Source organism: Quercus suber, unplaced genomic scaffold (assembly GCF_002906115.3).
Source record: "Quercus suber isolate HL8 unplaced genomic scaffold, Cork oak 2.0 scaffold_305, whole genome shotgun sequence".
Lineage (NCBI taxonomy): Eukaryota > Viridiplantae > Streptophyta > Magnoliopsida > Fagales > Fagaceae > Quercus > Quercus suber.
In genome coordinates this window covers 207,984-226,523 of record NW_027069761.1, presented here as the reverse complement: position 1 = coordinate 226,523, position 18,540 = coordinate 207,984, and the positions used below count along the sequence as shown (strand labels likewise).

General features: G+C 33.3%; 1 protein-coding gene across 2 annotated transcripts; it reads left to right on the top strand.

The window, feature by feature from the left end:
• The first annotated feature begins 215 nt into the window (after positions 1-215).
• LOC112006915 (plant UBX domain-containing protein 11) lies at positions 216-16,706 on the top strand. 2 transcript variants are annotated; one of them, XM_024039229.2, is made up of 10 exons: positions 216-379; positions 3,568-3,671; positions 4,270-4,322; positions 4,421-4,502; positions 7,245-7,310; positions 7,416-7,483; positions 11,845-12,060; positions 12,157-12,673; positions 14,214-14,486; positions 16,161-16,706. In XM_024039229.2, exons 1-10 carry the CDS (start codon positions 231-233, stop codon positions 16,406-16,408), a joined length of 1,776 nt encoding a protein of 591 aa, XP_023894997.2. In that variant the 5' UTR covers positions 216-230; the 3' UTR covers positions 16,409-16,706. The 2 variants fall into 2 exon arrangements, with proteins under 2 accessions (XP_023894997.2, XP_065638590.1); XM_065782518.1 differs by lacking the exon at positions 216-379 and adding an exon at positions 2,323-2,375.
• The last annotated feature ends 1,834 nt before the right edge of the window (positions 16,707-18,540 follow it).

Genomic DNA, 18,540 nt, shown 5'->3' with positions numbered 1-18,540 from the left:
ATACAATTTACTAATTAAATTTCAAAATATAAAATAATATTAATGATATTGAGCAACATCTTGACTACTTGGGTGGGGGAGAGAGGCTACCTTTCAACCATTCAAGAAAGGTTTCTATTAAAAAATGTTAAAAACAATGGGCATAGTAAATCTGGTGTGTATGTAACAAAAGTTAAAAACAATGGGCATAGTAAATATGGTACGTATGTATCAAAAGTTAAAAACAATGTATGTATCACGCCTTGTCAACATTTTGTAATAAACAGATTTCTTTCTCTCACTTACCAACAACAAAAACACAACACTCTCTTGGTAACGACTCGTTAGTCATTTCAGAGGCTATACTCTTCTGTTCTCGGAGCCCCGACTCTCACAGAAGGTACGAACTCCTCGTTTTTTAAAATTCCTTATTCAGTGTTTGGTTCCTGAGAAAGCTAAGGAAACGCAATCGAATATTTTCGCTTTTAAAACGAAACATCGAATCCAGTATTTTCGTTTTTCAAGAAATTGAAAAACCTGTTTCAATTTTGCCTTATATATATCAGAAATGAAAAAAAGTTTCTGAAATTTGAAATCCGATTTTCTTTCCTGAGTTTTCTCAGCTGCCAAACACAGTATTGTTTCAAAAATTACACCCATTTGTATCGTAGTTTAGGAAAAAAAAAAAAAAAAAAAAAAAAAAAAAATTTTTTTTTTTTTTTTTTTTTTTTTTGTCTTTGCTATTAGTTGCTAGTTGTTTCTCTGTGATTGAATTAGGATTGGGATTCCAGATCGTTCATTTATGAAAAAAAAAATGCGTTTTTATTTGGAATGAAATTGAAATTTGGAGGAAGTTGAATGATTAAAAGGTGATTATGTATGTTGAATTTTATAATATGAAAAGTTGTGATGATTGGCTTTGAAAAGGTTCTTACACATTAACTTGCAAGCATTGAGTACACAAAATTTCTCTTTTCCATAAAGAATTTTCGGGTACCGACATTTCTTTATTATTGTTATATTTTAATGAGCAATGGGCACTTGAGAGCTAGAAAATAAACTAAGGTATAGATTGATAACAAATTCAGTGTTGAGAATTGCAGTTTAAGTGCCTTATTTTTTGTTAGTGTGTTAGTACTTGGTATTACATAATTGTTTAGCACTTGGTACAGACCAATTAATCTACTGAATCCCCATCAAGCTGTTGATGATTTTTTTTGTTGTTGATAAATAACAAAGACTTTTATTAATAGAATAAAAGGGAAGCTCTAAGAAAATAGCTTCCTAAAGATTGCAACTGAAGACTTTCATGATTCTTAAAATCAACTAAAGAGTTACTAGAACAGTAGAAGCTCCCTCTCTTAGTCATTGTACAACATTCAAAAGGTGAACACAAAGCAGAAGCCTTAAGTTCAACCATGGATATCTCGTCCCCTTTGTACTGCTATTTTGTTCCTTCCAAATTACCCATGTAACAAAATGACTCGTTACTGACCAAATAACACTCCTATTATTTTTCTGCACAACCCTTTCTATCAAAATAAAACATCAATCACCACCAAGTTATTACTAAATTTTAATGTCTAACTTACATGTAGGGTTTTAATATTTAACTCATTCTATTCTTTATGTGCTACTTCCTGTAAATTGTGTACTAATTTTTTAAAAATCCTTTTTCCTATAATTAATAAATTTATTTTTATGACATATGCAATGAGCAATACTACGGTCTCTGTTGAGCAATGCTACAGGTGATGCAACCAAATACTATCTCCTTTACCACTAATACCACTAGCATAAATAATGCCTTTGATGATTTTATCACCAATTGAATGGTTAAGCCTCATTGCTATCTTCATCACCACCACAATCACCATGGAACGTCATACTAATGCTATTGTTGGTGTCATCAACACCGCTGCTACAACCAATTTGATGCTACTTGCACTACCATACCACCACAACTGTTACCAACTCATACTTTTAGAGTACAATCACACATCGTTATCATTACTAAACCTAGTCAGCCCCCATGAGAAGAACATGGGTTCAAATTCCCCCAACTCCACTTATTGGAAGCATAGACTAAACCCAACACTACTCATAATTGCCAGCTCTGCAATCCCTACTATTGAAAAGTTTTTGCTACCACTGCCATCAGTATTTTTCTTTTTAAGGGAAAAAAAAAGGAGGAAGGATTATCATACTTCAGAAATTGGTGTTAATTTAATCTTTTTTTGTACTTGTACTTACGAAATATATACTTCAGTTAATCATTTTTACTACTAAATTCGGAGTTTTTAAATAGCACCTAACTCTATAACTAACATGCAAGGTATATAGAAATTGGGAGCCGAAAATGCGTGAGGAACGCCTATATATGCTCTAGTGAAAAGGTGTTGATACCATTACCATCAATATATATATTTTAAAAAGAAATAACACAAAAAAGAAGGATTATCATACTTTACCAATTGGACTTATCAAAAATAAAATCATACTTCTGCAATTTGTTGTTATCATGTTCAAAATTATTTTTATGATTTCATCTTTTTGTGCTTATACTTTCAAAATGAATAATTTAATTAAACATTTGTACTACTAAATTTCAATTTTATCAAAAGCATCTAATTCTATAGCTGACATGCAAGGTATAGAGCAATGGGAGCAAAAAATACACAATGAACGCCTATCAATTTCTATATTTAGTATATGGATGTTTGATAGGTGGTAAAAAAGTTAGGTCTCTAGACTCATACTTTTTTTCTTTTTTTGGAGTACGGTTTGGTGGGAAATGAGTATGTTCAAACTTGTCGTGCTTTCTCTTTCAAGAGAGCCAATTGGTTAATTTTCATACAGTGGCTCAGGTGGTGAACTTTTTGAAGTCTCCATAAGTTTGTTACAAGCCTTGTTTATTGTAGAACATTTTCTCTGGAGTGTGGTGTTGAACCTGGAGTTGCTTAAGCTGTAGGTTTGAACTTTATTCTCTCCCTCCACTCCTTCCCCCAAAAATGTTGCATTTGATGTAGTCTGGGTCTCGTTTTTCATTCTATGTTTGTCTTACATTTGGTTTTCAATATTATAGCAAAAACAAAGCCTTAGACCCAAGTTTTTGGGGTCGGTTGTGGATCCTCACCTGATTATTTAGAGTCGGCCACATGTATTCTTCTCCATTCTATTCTATTTGAAGTCATACCTCTTTGTTACGTCCTTAATTGATGTCATTTTTTTACTACTTCTATTAATGTTATTTTTCTCTCTACCTTTTTCCGTTCTCTCAACTTGAATTGATTCACTATTTCTTACTAGTGCATAAGTTGCTCTCCTTTAAAATGACAAAGTCATCTCAAGCGGCTCTCTCACATCATCCAATTAATCTATTTTTATGGGTTTTCAATGAATCTATTTAAATTTTTTTAATTTTTTTTCCAATAAATCTATTATGTTTATTAAACTGTCTTGTAATATTGAAGTGTGACATTAGCATTGATTTAGATTTCATCTTTTGTATTGTGTTCTTTGAACTGGTCACTACTTGGTGAGAGCCTATGGAAGTTTTCAGTCAGTAAAAGTTTGTATTTTTTCCAGACGGATGGGAATGTCTCTGTCCTCTCTTACATTTAAGGGTTCTATTAATGAAGCGATTCTAGAAGCCAAAAAGCAGAAGAAACTATTTGTTGTCTATATTTCAGGTAAATGCTTCTTTCATATGATTTCTAATATTTTAGTTTCATGGATGCGACACTCTATTTATTGCAGTGTCATGCTCTGGTGATACATTGAATGGTCTTCATTGCGAGAGCTTCTTATTATGTGTACAGAAGAATGGAGAAGACAGCATTGAGTTTAATTTGATTATAATAATTATAATTCTGTCTAAGCAAACCATGTTTAAAAGCTTTTTGTGCCTTTATATTTAGAATATTATTATGTTAATTATATATTCTTGGTCAAAATATTGTTTTTGTCCTTAAAGTTTGAATGATTTTTTTTTTTTTCATCCCTAAACTTTAAAAAGTTCATTTTTTAATCCTAAACATTGTAATGAGTTTATTTATTTATTTAATAGTTTATGAGCAAAAAGAGGGACAAACGAAGAACTTTTTTAATAGTTTAGGACTGAAAAAGAACTTTTTTTAATTTTTATTTTAAGTTTGAAGACTGAAACTGAAATTTTCAATAGGTTAAGGATGAAGAACAATTTTTTTAAAATGTTATCTGTACTTTAGAATTGCATATATAAATGTACTTTGTTACCGTCAAGTATTTTTGATTGGTTAATGTTTTCAGGTGAAGATGTAGAGTCCAGTCGTTTAGAAGAATCCACATGGACAGACTCAAATGTTTGTTTTATTTCTCTTTTTAGTGATTTTTAATTGGTTAGAGTTTTCCTCAGTTCCTTTAATAAGATTTGTTTCTTATGTTCAAATGCTTCATACAGGTGGCAGAGTCACTAGCAAAGTACTGTATTTTTTTGCATATCCCTGGAGGAAGCATTGATGCTGCACACTTTTCTGCATTATGTATCCTGCTGGAAGATGATAAATCTTGCTTTCCTTTAAGTTTCTCTTTTCAGCTATTGCATTCTTTAGAGTATGTTAATAAGAGTGTTCAAAATGATAATCTGACATTGAGCTACGAGAATAATATATCTGGCTTAAGAATGTTATTGTTGTAGTTTTTTTTTTTTTTTTTTTAATAATTTTAGCTGCGTTTTCATTGTTAGATAACTGGATACTCACACTTGCCACTGTGTGTATCTTTACTCATTTTCATGGTATTTTTGTGTTAAAAAATGTTCACCTAGAGATGAGCAATCAATCTTTCAAATTTGCATTACCTCTATCAGCGCATCATGTGTAGTAGGTGGGGACCACAGCCAGAGCATTTCAAGATTATTGCTAAAGTAATTTTAAGTGTACAAATGATATCTTTGGTGAAATAACAAGCACTAAACCATCTTATTGTAACTGCCATCATCAACAAAGAAATTTCTTCTTTACTCATTGGAATTTAGATTTATTTCATACTTCTAGAAGTCCTTTCGCTTTCTGATGTTTCTAGATTCTCTTTCTTCTTGTACATAATTTATTTTTCCTTTGTTATTTGTACATATTTTTAACGAAGTAGCATTTTCTCAATAAATTTTTTTCTTACCTATCAAAAGGAAGAAAATAGATTCATTTGATACTTTTTTTTTTTCAATTTCTTCATAGATGTGTAATGGAAAAATATAAAGACTCATGTTAAGATCTCCATATAGATTTTTATTGACCTAGAAAGGCATATGATAGGGTTCTTAGAAAGGTTATATGATGGGTTTTATGGGGAAAAAGTTTCTCTAAAGTATATTAAGTTGATTAAGGATATGTAGGACGTGGTTGTAACTAGTGTGAGAACATGAGGAGGCATCATGCCAGTGAGCTCTAGCTCTAGTAACACCTCCTCACCTTATAAGTGTTAGGTTGAGAGTGAGGTCTTAAGTTCGAGATCCATCGGTTGCATGTAAACTTACCAAGAAAAATATAAATAAATCAAGTGAAGGCATCACAAGTGAATTTCCTATCACTATATGTTTGCATCAATGATTAGCATTAAGTTCATATCTCTTAGCACTAGTGATGAATGAGTTCACTAAATCAATTTAAGATGAAGTCCTTGGTACATATTTTTGCATATGATATAATTTTAGTGGATGAAATTAGATTTAGAGTTAATGTCAAGATTGAAATTCGATCAATGCTTTCAAATAAGTACTTTCAAATAAATAAAACTAGAATAGAGTACCTGGAATGTAAGTTTAATAAGAATAGAAATAAAGAAGAGGCTACAAGGCTTGATTTGATGGTCAAGAGATATCTAAGAGTGAGAGCTTTCAATACCTTGATCAATAATTCAAAAAAGATTAGAGAGCTTGAAGAGGATACAAAACATATGATAGTAGCAGTGTGGATGAAGTGGATAAGTGTATCAAGAATGTTGTGTGATCGTAAAATATTTCTGCACCTATTAAGTTAAAGGTAAAATTTTATAGGACTACTATAAGACTAACTATGATCTATCGTTTGAATGTTGGGCTGGTAAAATCAACTTGTTCTTAAAATGAGTGTAATTGAAATGAGGATGCTAATATTGATAGGTGAATATATAAGAAAAGATAGGATTCCAAATGATAGAATTTGCTAAAAATAGTGGTGGCCCAACTTGATGAAAAGATGAGTGAGGGCCAGTTGAGATGGTTTGATCATGAGTAGATTGGAGCAATTAATATATTATTGAGAATGAGGGAGTTTGTTTTTGATAATTCGATAGTTACAACAATGGGGCAAGGGAGCATGTTGTGCCATTGAACTACAAAGCTCTTGATAAAAAAAAAAAAAGGTGAATTGATTCAAGTTGAAGGAAAGAAAAGAGATACATGAAGACTTAAGATAACATTAGTGGAAGTAGTAAAAAGGTCATGTTAATTAAGGAGGTAATAGGGAGTTTGACTTTCAATAGAATAAAATGGTAGAAAAGAATGCATGTGGCCAACTAGTATGTTAAGGATCCAAAGTGGACCCCAACATTTTGGGACTAAGAATTGGTTGTTCTTGTTGTATTTATTAATATTTACTTGCAACCAGTATATGTCTGCTCAAATATTTTCTCTTTCGGTTATATGGTCACCAACTAGTAGAAATGTGAAATTACTAGCTAAGCTCAACTTTTAAGATTGCATAAATGCTCTTTTGCTTTGTTTATTTGCTAAACTAACCAAACTTGTTTTATTGTTGGTGAAATCAAATTCCAAAATTGGTGTCTCAAAAATTTCACAATCATTTCTATTACCTATAAAAATAATCAATATTATTTCATCAATATGTTCTAATAATTGCCACAACAATTATTTAAAATTTTTTTCATTTTATTATGCTAACTTCTAAGTATTTTCACTGTTCTTACGTTCTAATCCCAAACACATCCACCTTCCTGCCTCTATAGAGAGAATGGGGCATCACGGCTCAATTAATTCGTTAATGTGTAATTTCTACTTGCCTTTTATCTTCTTTGAATTCATGTTACATTTCAGCTGTAAAGCAGCTATTTGTCAATGAGTTGGTCCCATAACATCCTATTTTGTGTGTATGTCAATCTGGGCCATCTTGATGCCAGCATTGTTATTCTTTTATTTTACCTAGTAAAATTGTATCTTTTTTTATATTTTAATTTTTCACCAATTTTTTATGAAATCAAGCACACATCCTTGCATCAATCTGTTACAGATCCTCAGAAATCTATTCCTTGCATAACAGCTATTGGATTCAATGGTGTACAAGTTTGGCAAAATGGTATGATGTTTATATCTAAAAATGCAAACTTTGTTTCAGGTTAAAATATATTACCTGTAACCAAGAACTTAGTATTTGGTTATTTCTTCCTGAATAAATTTACAGAGGGTTTTGTTGATGCTGAAGATCTGGCATCCAGTTTAGAGAAGGCATGGTTGAGTCTTCATGTACAGGTATGTAGTTCATTTTCCTCATCATTACTCATTACTTGTGAGTGCCCATTTTCTTTTCTGGGTTTGCTGCTCCCAAGCCTCGTGCACTTACTTTGATGACACACCATGTTTGAGGAGCTGATCTCTGTTTGGGCCTGGTTCTGACCAAGTTGTGGAAATGGCAAGGGAAAAAGGTTTAAACATCTTGGTTGTGTATAATATAGTCGCTGCTGCTGTAGTTTTTGACACTGATCCTCTAAAAATGTTGTGTTGATAAAAGCATGCTTTAAGTGCAAATCACCAACCCTTAATAATTTTTTGCACCAAAAGTGAACCACCTTTGGAAAAGCGTGCTATAAGTATGCTTTTTGAGCATTTTCAATAAGAGCAAAGAGAAAAAAATGCACTTTATATATATATATATATATATTTCTTATAATGAATCACTTATTAAATTATCAATTAGATCTTAATGTCTTATATAGAAAAAAAAGATATTAATGCTATTAAAATGGACCTTTGATTTTTATTTCCTTTTGGTTTTAAATCAGAAAATGGACCTTCTATTTGCCATACAAAGATCATATTTATGGTGTTATACAATATACATAAGCAAGCCTCTCAATCCCTCATCCAATTTTGGTTGAAGTGCTAAGTGTACCTAAAAGCGCAGAGCATTTAGCACTTTTTGCTTCTGAAGCAAAGCACATTTGAGAAAATATTCCTAAGGAAGACTTGTTTTTTGGAGCTTTAGCGCTTCTAAAGTGAAATGCATTTGAGAAAGTGTACCTAAGGAAGGTGCACCTTTTGGAGCTTTAGTGTTTCTAAAGTGAAACACATTTGAGAAAGTGTATGTAAGGAAGGCATGCTTTTTGGAGCTTTAGAGCGGTTATGGGTTATAGTTTGGAGGATTGGTGTATCTAGTGTCATAGTTTGGAGGATTGGTTTATCTAGGGTTATAGTCTGGAGGATTGGTGCATCTAGGGTTTAGAACTTTTTAAAAGAAGGGTTTTGTAGGGAATAGAAAAGATAGATTTAGTGCTGAAAAGAGGAAAAAAGACATGGAAATTGAATTTCTAGAATCTGTGAACAGTATGCATGAGCAGTGTTCTTGCGAGTCCTATTCGAGTGGATGGCAATTCTGCCATGTTGTTCTTATTCTTCTCTTTTGGAGCTTATTCATTGCTGTAATCTTGCTTGAGAGTGTTTTGCAGTAAACAGATTGTGTACTGCAAGGCATCCTTATTCGATTTTCAAATAGAAGTTTTACTTATCAAAGAAGTATGCACGAACAATGTGTGTGAACAGTATTGTTAATAGTACCACAAGAAAGAGAAGAAACAAAAAGAGAAGAGGAAGTGAGGAAAAAGAAGTTAAAGACCAATTAGGCCGTTGTGCTTCAATATTCAAAATAGTCAATATTGATCAACTTCATCTATTCTTTGAGTACATTAAGCATAAATATATAGTTCTCAAAAAATATATATATACAAGGAATCTTTTTTGTACTGGTAGTATTAAGACTCTTAGTTTGACTATTAATCTTAAAACCTAATAAAAGACTAGTTTAGACTCCTAGAAAATAAAATCTAAGAAACTTAAGATCTGCTAGAAAACTTTAGATCCAACTAAACTAAAAAAATACCCTTAATTCACGGGGGTTGTGGAAATTACAATTTGCCCTTGATTTCAAAATTACCATAACATTTTAGATAAATGCCCAAATTAAAAATGGTTTCAACCTTTGGACATATGTAATTAGACATTTAAAGCCATGTGATTTTTACTTCAATTAAACTTCACAGATGGATCCATTCATATTCGAGTGACTAAATTTTACATTGGCTGTAAACCTACCACGCATTACAAAATTTAAGAAGTCAATCTCTTCACCACACAGCACTAGATAGAAGATTCCAAAGCAAAATGCAAAGTTTCACTTTTCACTTTATGACATACATTCTCTCTCCTCTACTTCACCCAATGGATAATTCCTTCTTCTTTTTTTCCGACTTTGGAGTTGTCCCTAAATCCATACCCTCCTTTTTTTTCTTTCTTAGGCTTTCTAGTTTCTCTCAAAACCAATAGCTAATTTAACCCCTTTTCTTTAAAAAAAATGGTAACTCATTAGAAAAAAGAGAGTATGATTTATATTTTGGCTATCAAATATCATGGTTAACTATATTTGGTAAAGCACAAGAGAATTATGTGAAATGTTTTATTTCAATTTTATATGATGAGTGTCAGGGTTGTTCATGTTGTGTTGAAGTTGAGGTATTCTACTATATAGGTCAACCAAAACCCCAATCCATTCAATGGTTGTGTCGAAACCCCTCATTTCTAACATGACCCAATTATTAAGTGAGTTGACATGATGCAACCATCATAACTTGCTTAAATGAACTTGGTCATTTCAAGTTGATTGGAGGTAACACATAGAATTGACCAATTTATTAATTATGTCAAAGTCGGTTGACAAACATATTTACAATAAACATTAAGCCTCAAAAAAGCTTGTCGTGTTTCAGAGTTGTATCAAATATTACCATCCCTAATTAGTTGATCACTTGATTTTCATGTGGTCCAAATAAATTGAAAAAAAAATTATAATATAAATAATATAAAATATTATAATATAAAGGGTGCTCGTCACATGGGAAATCCTTTGATCAAATGACTTAGAAATCAAAGAGGAAGATATACGAAGGTCTGTTAGGTAATTTTTTTCAAATTTATTACATTTTATTTAAAATATACGGTTAACTTCAACAATTAGGCTCATGCTTGTGCTTTGCACTTAAGTTCCAAGAGGCCATTGTGCTTGGGTGCACTTTACTCTTTTACCATCAATTCCTTTATTAAAAATTCTAGAAGAAGACATTAAAAAGGGCAGAACTTAGATACAATTCCTTATATATTGTTACTTAGGTTCCCCGCTTAAAATTCTACCACTTGTCTAAATGAATAACTAAACAAACAGGGGTTTAACGCTGTTCTCTATTTTTTTTTTCCCCTCTTGCGCCTGTGAGAAAACCCGACCGCAGATCTCTCAAACTTCTCCCAAACAATATCAGAAAATAAAATCTGGCTTCAGAAGGAGAAGCCCAGAATGATCTTCTCCATTAATCCCATTATTTTCATTAGAAGATTAGTTGATCTGTTCATACTTTGTATGCTAGACAGATGGCTTTTTAAATAATGAAAAAAAAAAAAAAAAAAGAAGAAGAAGAAGAGAGAGAAGAAGAAGAAGAAGAAGACTGCCATAGCAACATACTGCTTGGATAAATCTAATCCTCGTAAGTTTGGAACAAATAGCCATTAGAACAGTAATAGCTCTGTCACATTCATTCCCAATAAACACCAATTAGAGAAAAAAAAGGGGGCAAAACTACCCTCCCCCATCAAAACCTACTCTGCTACAACTCCACCCAAATGCAATCCTCTACATGCTGCAACCACCTCTATAATCTCCTTTGCGTCATCATTCTCTCCAGGTTAGACCCAAGTGATTGTGTGTGAGAAATCAGATCTGAAGCCAATGGCTTTTCTCACAGACCAGGGAAAGAAAAATACAACAGAAAGTTATGGTACTTAAACGGTTTATGTTTGGTTATTCACTTAGACAAGTGGCAGATTTTTAAGAAAGGAACCTAAGGAATAGTATATGAGGAATTGTATCTAGGTTTTTCCCCATTAAAAATATCTATAAGGAAAAAAAGTCACTCCCTACCATTCTAGTGCTTTTTTATCTTTGCCTTTTAGGTATATTTTGAATTTTGATTCAATTATGTATTTTCATTTTGATCATTGCAATCAAATATCATGGTTGTGTATATTTTATAAAGTACAAATGAATTATATTAAATGTTATATTTTAATTCTATATGATTTGTTGGCCACTTGGTTGTCATATTTTCCAATTAATAGTTGTTTTCTTTTGTTTTTTGGAAATGTGCTCTTTACTTCAATCAAGTAAGCACTTATGATTTGCACTTTGCGTGTAGGCTCTAGGAGGCCTTTTTGCTTAAGTGCACCTCATGCTTTCAACAACACTATACTGATGTGCCATGTCATGCGAACTTTCCCTCACTGAATACTTCCCTTTATAAATTGATTTTATACACCTTCCAATACCAACTTACTTACATTTATACTTTTGAAGTCACGGTTATGGCTGATAACTCATAATATAATCTCTACTTTTTTCACATGAAACCAAATCCCTTCTTTTTCTTCTTATTGCTGATAATAATACTGTAACAATTTTCAACTAATCTCAGTGAAAGGCCTGATGCCATTAATGGGCACCTGAGAGTGACCAGGCTTATGAACCTCTGTAGTGTTTTTACCATGACAAGTTCATATGTGATGGTGAATTGCAGGAAACAACCGTAACTTTCCTGACTGCAACACTTGCTTCAAAGAACTCTGGAGCATCTACTTCTGTTTCTAATATTGCCTCATCTGTTGAACAAAGTTCTTCAAGTACAGTTGTTCCATCACCTCTAACAGATGGGCATGTGCAGTCTGAAGAGGCTAAGCCAGTGGTTATCTCTGAGGTCATAGAAGAAAAGAAAGACCATGAATGCATAGTTGAGGTAACTATAACCGGAAGTTGTTGCCTCTTTGATCTTTTATATTTATTAACTGCAATCGCATTACATGTTAGTCCTTACATTCATTTACATGGACAGGAGAAAAATACTGAATTGGATGACAAGAAATCTTCAAGATCATATGATGCCAGCGAGTCAAACAGTGTTTTGGATGGACAGTCCTTGTCCACTGAAGTAACTAAAGGTTCTTCTGGTCCTGTACTGGCCAATGTAGAAAACTTTAGAGCTTATGATAACTCTTCCAGTGCTGAAGTCGGTTCTCCTGCCCCAGAAAACATCAATGATAATGGTTCAGGGTTTCCTGGAGGAAGTGCAAAATTGGTTGATACTGAAGTAAAAGAAGCTGAACAAGATGAAAAGGCTGAAGCTGTAAATGATAAGCAGGCTTCTGCATTGGATGACTTTGTAGGAGATGATAAATCAAGTGATGTCCATTTAAATATCCGATTGCCCAGTGGTGTTAGCCTGCAAGAGAAGTTTTCTGTTACCAGCACTTTGAGAACGGTGAAAGAGTATGTCGATGAAAACCAACAAATTGGGCTTGGCACATATGATCTCGCAATTCCTTATCCCCGCAAAGTTTTTAGTGGTCAAGGTATGAGTGTCTAATCATTCTTGGGTAAAAATGTGGGAGGGGGGCAAAAATTAGTTACTACAACTAACTATAAAGTTCACATCAATATGGTCCCTGCTTTTTTAATTGGGTCAATTTAGGCCTTGAAGTTGCACATCATGGTCAATGTGGCCTTCTATTTCTTTTTTCTTTGTTCCTATTGATAAATTACCTATTGTCTCAAACGCTTAAGTCATTAGGAAATGTTGAATTTGATTATTTAATCTTAACACTCTCCCTTCAGGTGTGGGCCTAAATTGCCCCTATTAAGTGTGGCCCAACATGTGAGATTATTTTTTAAATGGGAGGTAAGGTGAAGACAGTTTGAAGTTTGAACCAAGGACCTCCTACGTTAATACCACGATAAATTATCGATTGTCCCAAAAGCTTAAGCTATTAGGAAATGATGAATTTGATCATTTAATCTTAACACCTATTAAAGGAGAGCCCAGGTCTGGTATTGTTGCAGGAATGTGAAATTAAATTCCCCTCCTCCCCACCCCCCCTTCTACACCATGCAGCAAAGGTCTAAATCTTTCCTTCCTCGTCCAAAGTTTAACAACCTAGAATTTAAGATCAAAGAAATGGAGAAAGAACAAGAAGGAAACAGAGAAGATGAAGCCCAAGGTTATCAATTTGGCCTTGCCCTAGCCAGTGCTGCTCCTTAATTTTAATTCTTTTAGGGACACCGACTCTTTAATTTTAATTCTTTTTTCTTTCATTTATTTAGTTGGGTTTATTCACTTATAAACTTTGTTATATTCCTGATTCTTTGCAAGCTGTACTAAGAACTTATTTTCTTTTCCTTCTTTTATTTATTTTTTATTTATTTTTATTTTTTAAATTCCTCAACGAATCTGAAGTGGACATTGTTTTAATTCATTTCTATTTTTTATTTTAATTGATTCCTATAACAAGTTTTCAGATGGGCCTCGGGTAGATTTTATTTGTTCTTTTATTTTGGTTTTAGAGTTCTTGGGATATTTCGTAATTCCAATGAACCTAATCTTTTGGTCTCCCTCCCATTCTTCCATTTCTTTGGCATCCTCCTTACCATACACACAAAATAAAAAAATAAAAAGGGGAACAAAAACAAACACAAAACAATAAATCACTAAAATTTTAGGAAAAATGAGGTTTACGCAATTTTCGAAAGTAGAAAAGTAAATTATTGACAGACACCCACTCACTTGAGAATTGGCTGAGGTGTGATGCATGAAGACTAAGAAGGAAAAGCTTAATAAGAATAGAAATCCCATTACTATGGCGGAGGCTACCTCAATCATGGCTAGAGTGAAGGCCTGGTATCAGACAATGATCTCTAGTGATTCCACTGTGTTTTAATTTTCCTCAAGTGCTTTCTTTGTTAATGATGTTGTTTACTCATTCAATGATAATGTTATTATTGTTTGTGGCAGTGTCAAGAATGATCTTTCCGTTGTGTTCTTCTTAGTTTAATATGTTGATACATACAACATCGTGAATAAATCATTGATATTTTGATTACTTTCATTTGTTGCAGATTTGAGCAAATCATTGTCAGAGTTGGGCCTACTTAATAGACAAGCCCTGATAGTGGTTCCACATCATAGAGCTACAGGTTATCATGGAGAAGCATCTTCGTCCTCTTACCAAACAAATTTTACTAGTGCTGATTCTTCAAATGGAACTAATGGGGGATATTTTGCATATGTGAGGAGGATTTTATCTTACATGAATCCTTTCTCTTATCTTGGTGGTGGTGCCAGCTCATCGAGTTCTGGACACGAATCTCAAAATGGCATATGGAAATATAGTGAGTTTCTTTACCTATAACTAAAAAAGCAATATAGTGAGTTTCCTTTCCTTACTCTCTCAATTATATGCATTGAGTTTTAAGATCTAGGGTCAAGGAATATTTATTTATTGGATGTTAGTGTTGTATGAAGCCATAAATAAATTATTTACCATTTTCCCAAATTTTCATATATTTAGGTAAGAAAGAAACAAATAAATATTTTTGACAGGGAATGGCCCACCTTTGAACAATGTTTTATGCATGGAGTGTAGATGAGGTGGTAGTGGGATTGTCTATGCTATGTGCATAATCTTATCCATCTGCACGCTTCTCCTACTGCTATGAACTAGTTAGCTAGGTATCTAACATCTGGTACAAAGACCCATTATCTATGAGGATGGTGTACCATTTAAAAAAATGAGTAAATGAAATGTGGGCAAGGAGAAAATGGAATGAGCTATATTGGCTACTATGAAATAGCTTCTTGTGTATCTAACAAATCTCCATTCCCTACCAGGAATGCCCACCATTTAAGAAAAGTTTGTTAATGAAATGTAGATGAGGAATTGATGGAATGAGCATCTCTTCTCATTTTTTGTTTGTTTGAGAGAGGGGTGGGTGGAGGGATATTGCATCTTCCTCATTCTTTATATGTATTTAACATGCTGGTACAAATCCCCACTCCATATGTTTCTTTCATTGTCCGTAACATTTTGGATTCCTAGTTTGGATTATTCTCTCTGAACCTATTGAAGTCTATTGGAATGAAAGCTTCTTGATTATTGTTTATTAAATTATAATATTATAAAATAAAAAGTTCTCAAGCTTGGGAGCATAGCCTCAAGGATAAAAATGTTGAGCCTAGGCTCAACTTAAGCTTGTTATGGAATTGATATGGGCTTGAGAAAAAAAATCTTAAAAAAATATTGAAGAATTCAGCTTAGCTCGGTTCATTTACAACATATATTTATATGGAAAATAATACTTTAATATTTTTTTATTTTTAGGTGCAATTTATTTTGTCTTCCCCACCCCCCCCCCTCCCCCCCCCCTCCCCCCCCCATTAATTTGGTATACATTTATAAAGCTTGTTTGCAGGATTAAGCTTGAGCTTTGTGATTGGCTCGATAGCTTGACTAATGAAACAAGTCCAGCTGAGCTGTGCTCAAGCTCTTTGAATTTTTATCAAGCCCAAGCTCAAACTTTTATGAGTTTGAGCTGAGCTTTGAACTCCCTATAAATTTTGCGAAGCTAAGTTCAAACATTCAAGACTTGGCTCTGCGTGGTGTGATTACAGTCTAATATATTACCTGCAGTGATGTAAAAAATCAACCTTCCTGAGCTCAAGACAAGCTCGAGCTGAACTTTGAACATCCTATTATTCTTGCCTTTCTAATTTTAAACATTCAATTCTGGGCTCTGCTTGGCTTGATCTCAGTCTGATATATTACCCACATAGATGTAAACTCCTTTGGTTCCTTTTTTCCCCCCTTTGATTTGTGTTTCTGGAAATACTCTTTTAAGACTGACCTATTCTGTTTCAGAGCTATTACTGGAAATACTCTTTTTTTCCCCCTTTGCTTTCATGTTATATATATCAACCTATTCTGTTTCACTATTTGCCTTTATAGGCCTAAACTCACTCTTTAGAATAACTTGCTCTCCTTACCTATTCTGTCTATGCTATTGCAGGTCCAAATCCTACACATCGGAATAATTTAGCTGGAACTGAGAGGTCCTACTTGCAGAATTCTGCAAACCAAAGCACTTCTGCAACTAGAAGAGATGATGATGGCAAAAAGAGGCAACCAACAACATCCCATTTTGGGAGCAACATTCATACACTAAAGCATGATGAAGATGATGGCCGGTTTAGTGACAGAAATGCCTTCTGGAATGGTAATTCCACACAATATGGTGGTGACAATGATGGCAAATAAGGTCTTGAGGCATAACCCACTGGCAATGCTTTGAGTTTTTCCTTTGCATTTGAGTTCAGTCATCTTCATTGCTTGTCCCTTTTTAAAAGCTTTTTTTAACTAAAAACTAAGTTTATATTCAATATAGAATAATGTAGATATTACCTACTATAAAGCCAGTAAATTTATAGCATCTTATGTAAGATAATATCTTGACATCTCATCACTTAACTTGTAATATGTAGTTATTTAATGCCTATATGTGAATGGTAAACGGAAGAATAAATCCAATGAGGCCATTGAAATGTTTTTTTTTTTACTAGATCTGTGTATGCTCTGTGTTCATACTTAAACATGCTTCCGTGTATTATTGAGAAATGGAATTGCAAAGAATTTCATTGTCTGTCAGGAAATGTGCTAAATCTAGTGTTATTGCCTTACCATGGAGAATATATATATACACATTACTACCTATTCACATTATGTATTCTTTTAAGCTTATATTACTGTGGATTTAATGTAGAAGTTGTACTATCATTTTGTTGAGATTGTGACTGGAAACAACTTCAGGGCGATGACTTTTGCTTCTCGGTTGAACTTATATACCTGTTTGAATTCAATTCGTATTTAGTTGAGAATGTCTCTGATGCTGGCTACACTCCTCGGTTTGCATATTATCTACCAAAATAAGGAGCAAGAGTAGTTTGTAACTATGTATTTTGAAGATGGTATTTTTATTGCCATCATTGTGAGGCGATTACTTTGTGCGAGAGATGAAGGGCAATTCTTGAATGGGTTCACCTTATATTTTGTGAGAGATGCAAGGCAATACTTTAATGGGGGGTGGCCGTATGTCTAACCTATCCAATGGCTCTTCATGCATATTTAACCCAAGTATTTCCAATAGCCTCTCTAAACCCATTTTTCTCTCTAATTTGGATAGTAAATCTACAAAAGCTAGCTCCAACAGTTTCTCTATTTAACCGAGTCCTTTTTTTTTGGGAGAGCTACAGTGACTCTCCACACATTAAGAGCAATTGTAGCTCTATTAACACATTTTTTTTATACTAAAACATTTAACTTATCTCCATATTGAATAAAATATTCAGCCATCTCTCTCCATCTTATTTCCTCTGTCTCGCTCTGATGTTTCTCTTCTCATCAAGTACAAGACCAACTATGTCCTATTTGTTTTTAGTTTTTACCTAGGGTTAAACCAAAAACGAAAGCCAAAAAATATACAGGGAGAAATCAATATAGATGATTGTGGCTATGGATTTGGGAAGTGGAGGGCGATATCAATCTAGATGACTGTGGTGGTGGATTTGGGCAGTGGAGTGCAGTTTAAGGGGTGGTCGACCCAATCTGGGTAACTAATCACACATTAGAAATCCCAAGGCTTCTATGCCGCTTCATTCACTTTATTTCATCTCCAAAACATGGTCAGTAGCCCCTATGCTAGCACAAGTTGCGCAAATGAATTAGGGCAAACGCTCACACACTTGAGAATGAGAGCCCACACAAAGAGACAAGAATCGCCATACATTGGTGGTCAAATTGAGACTTGGACTAACACACTTAACTTAAAATCTATATTTTTCTATCACACATGGTTAGTTTGAACAACTCTGCAATAAAAAATAACTTTGTTTAGGTGAATGGTTTACTAATATAACGATTTTATCACTTAAGCATTGAATCAATACATTTGCTTCAATCCAAAATCATAGATTTTGAAATGATTAGGTCAATTTATTTGGCTTAAAATTAAATCTCTCATCATAATTTGAAATAACATTCTTTTTCTATAAGTTCTCCTCCCCATAAACACAAGCTTTCGAGTAGTACCTCATGCAAATAAGTTTGATTATATACTTTGTCTATATGCACAAATACCAATTGTTTATTACCAATATTCTCTTTCAATCCGTAATATATAAATATATATATATATATATATATATAGAAAAGGGTTCTTGAATGTAACAAATTGCGATAATTTGTTTATCCATTCTCAAACATTAACTTGAAACTTATGGGACTTACAAAATAGACATGGTTCTTGTGCATTAACATAGAAATTATTTTTTAAATCTTTTGGCCCTAGCCATAAGGCATTACTTAAATTATAAGCTCTCCAATATAAAACTACT

Bases quoted from the DNA above. Each gene is read 5' to 3' on its own strand.
- LOC112006915 (XM_024039229.2), top strand. From the start codon at position 231: ATGTATCACGCCTTGTCAACATTTTGTAATAAACAGATTTCTTTCTCT. The intron at 380-3,567 runs GTACGAACTCCT...TATTTTTTCCAG, and splicing joins AGCCCCGACTCTCACAGAAG to ACGGATGGGAATGTCTCTGT. The intron at 12,061-12,156 runs GTAACTATAACC...TTACATGGACAG, and splicing joins ACCATGAATGCATAGTTGAG to GAGAAAAATACTGAATTGGA.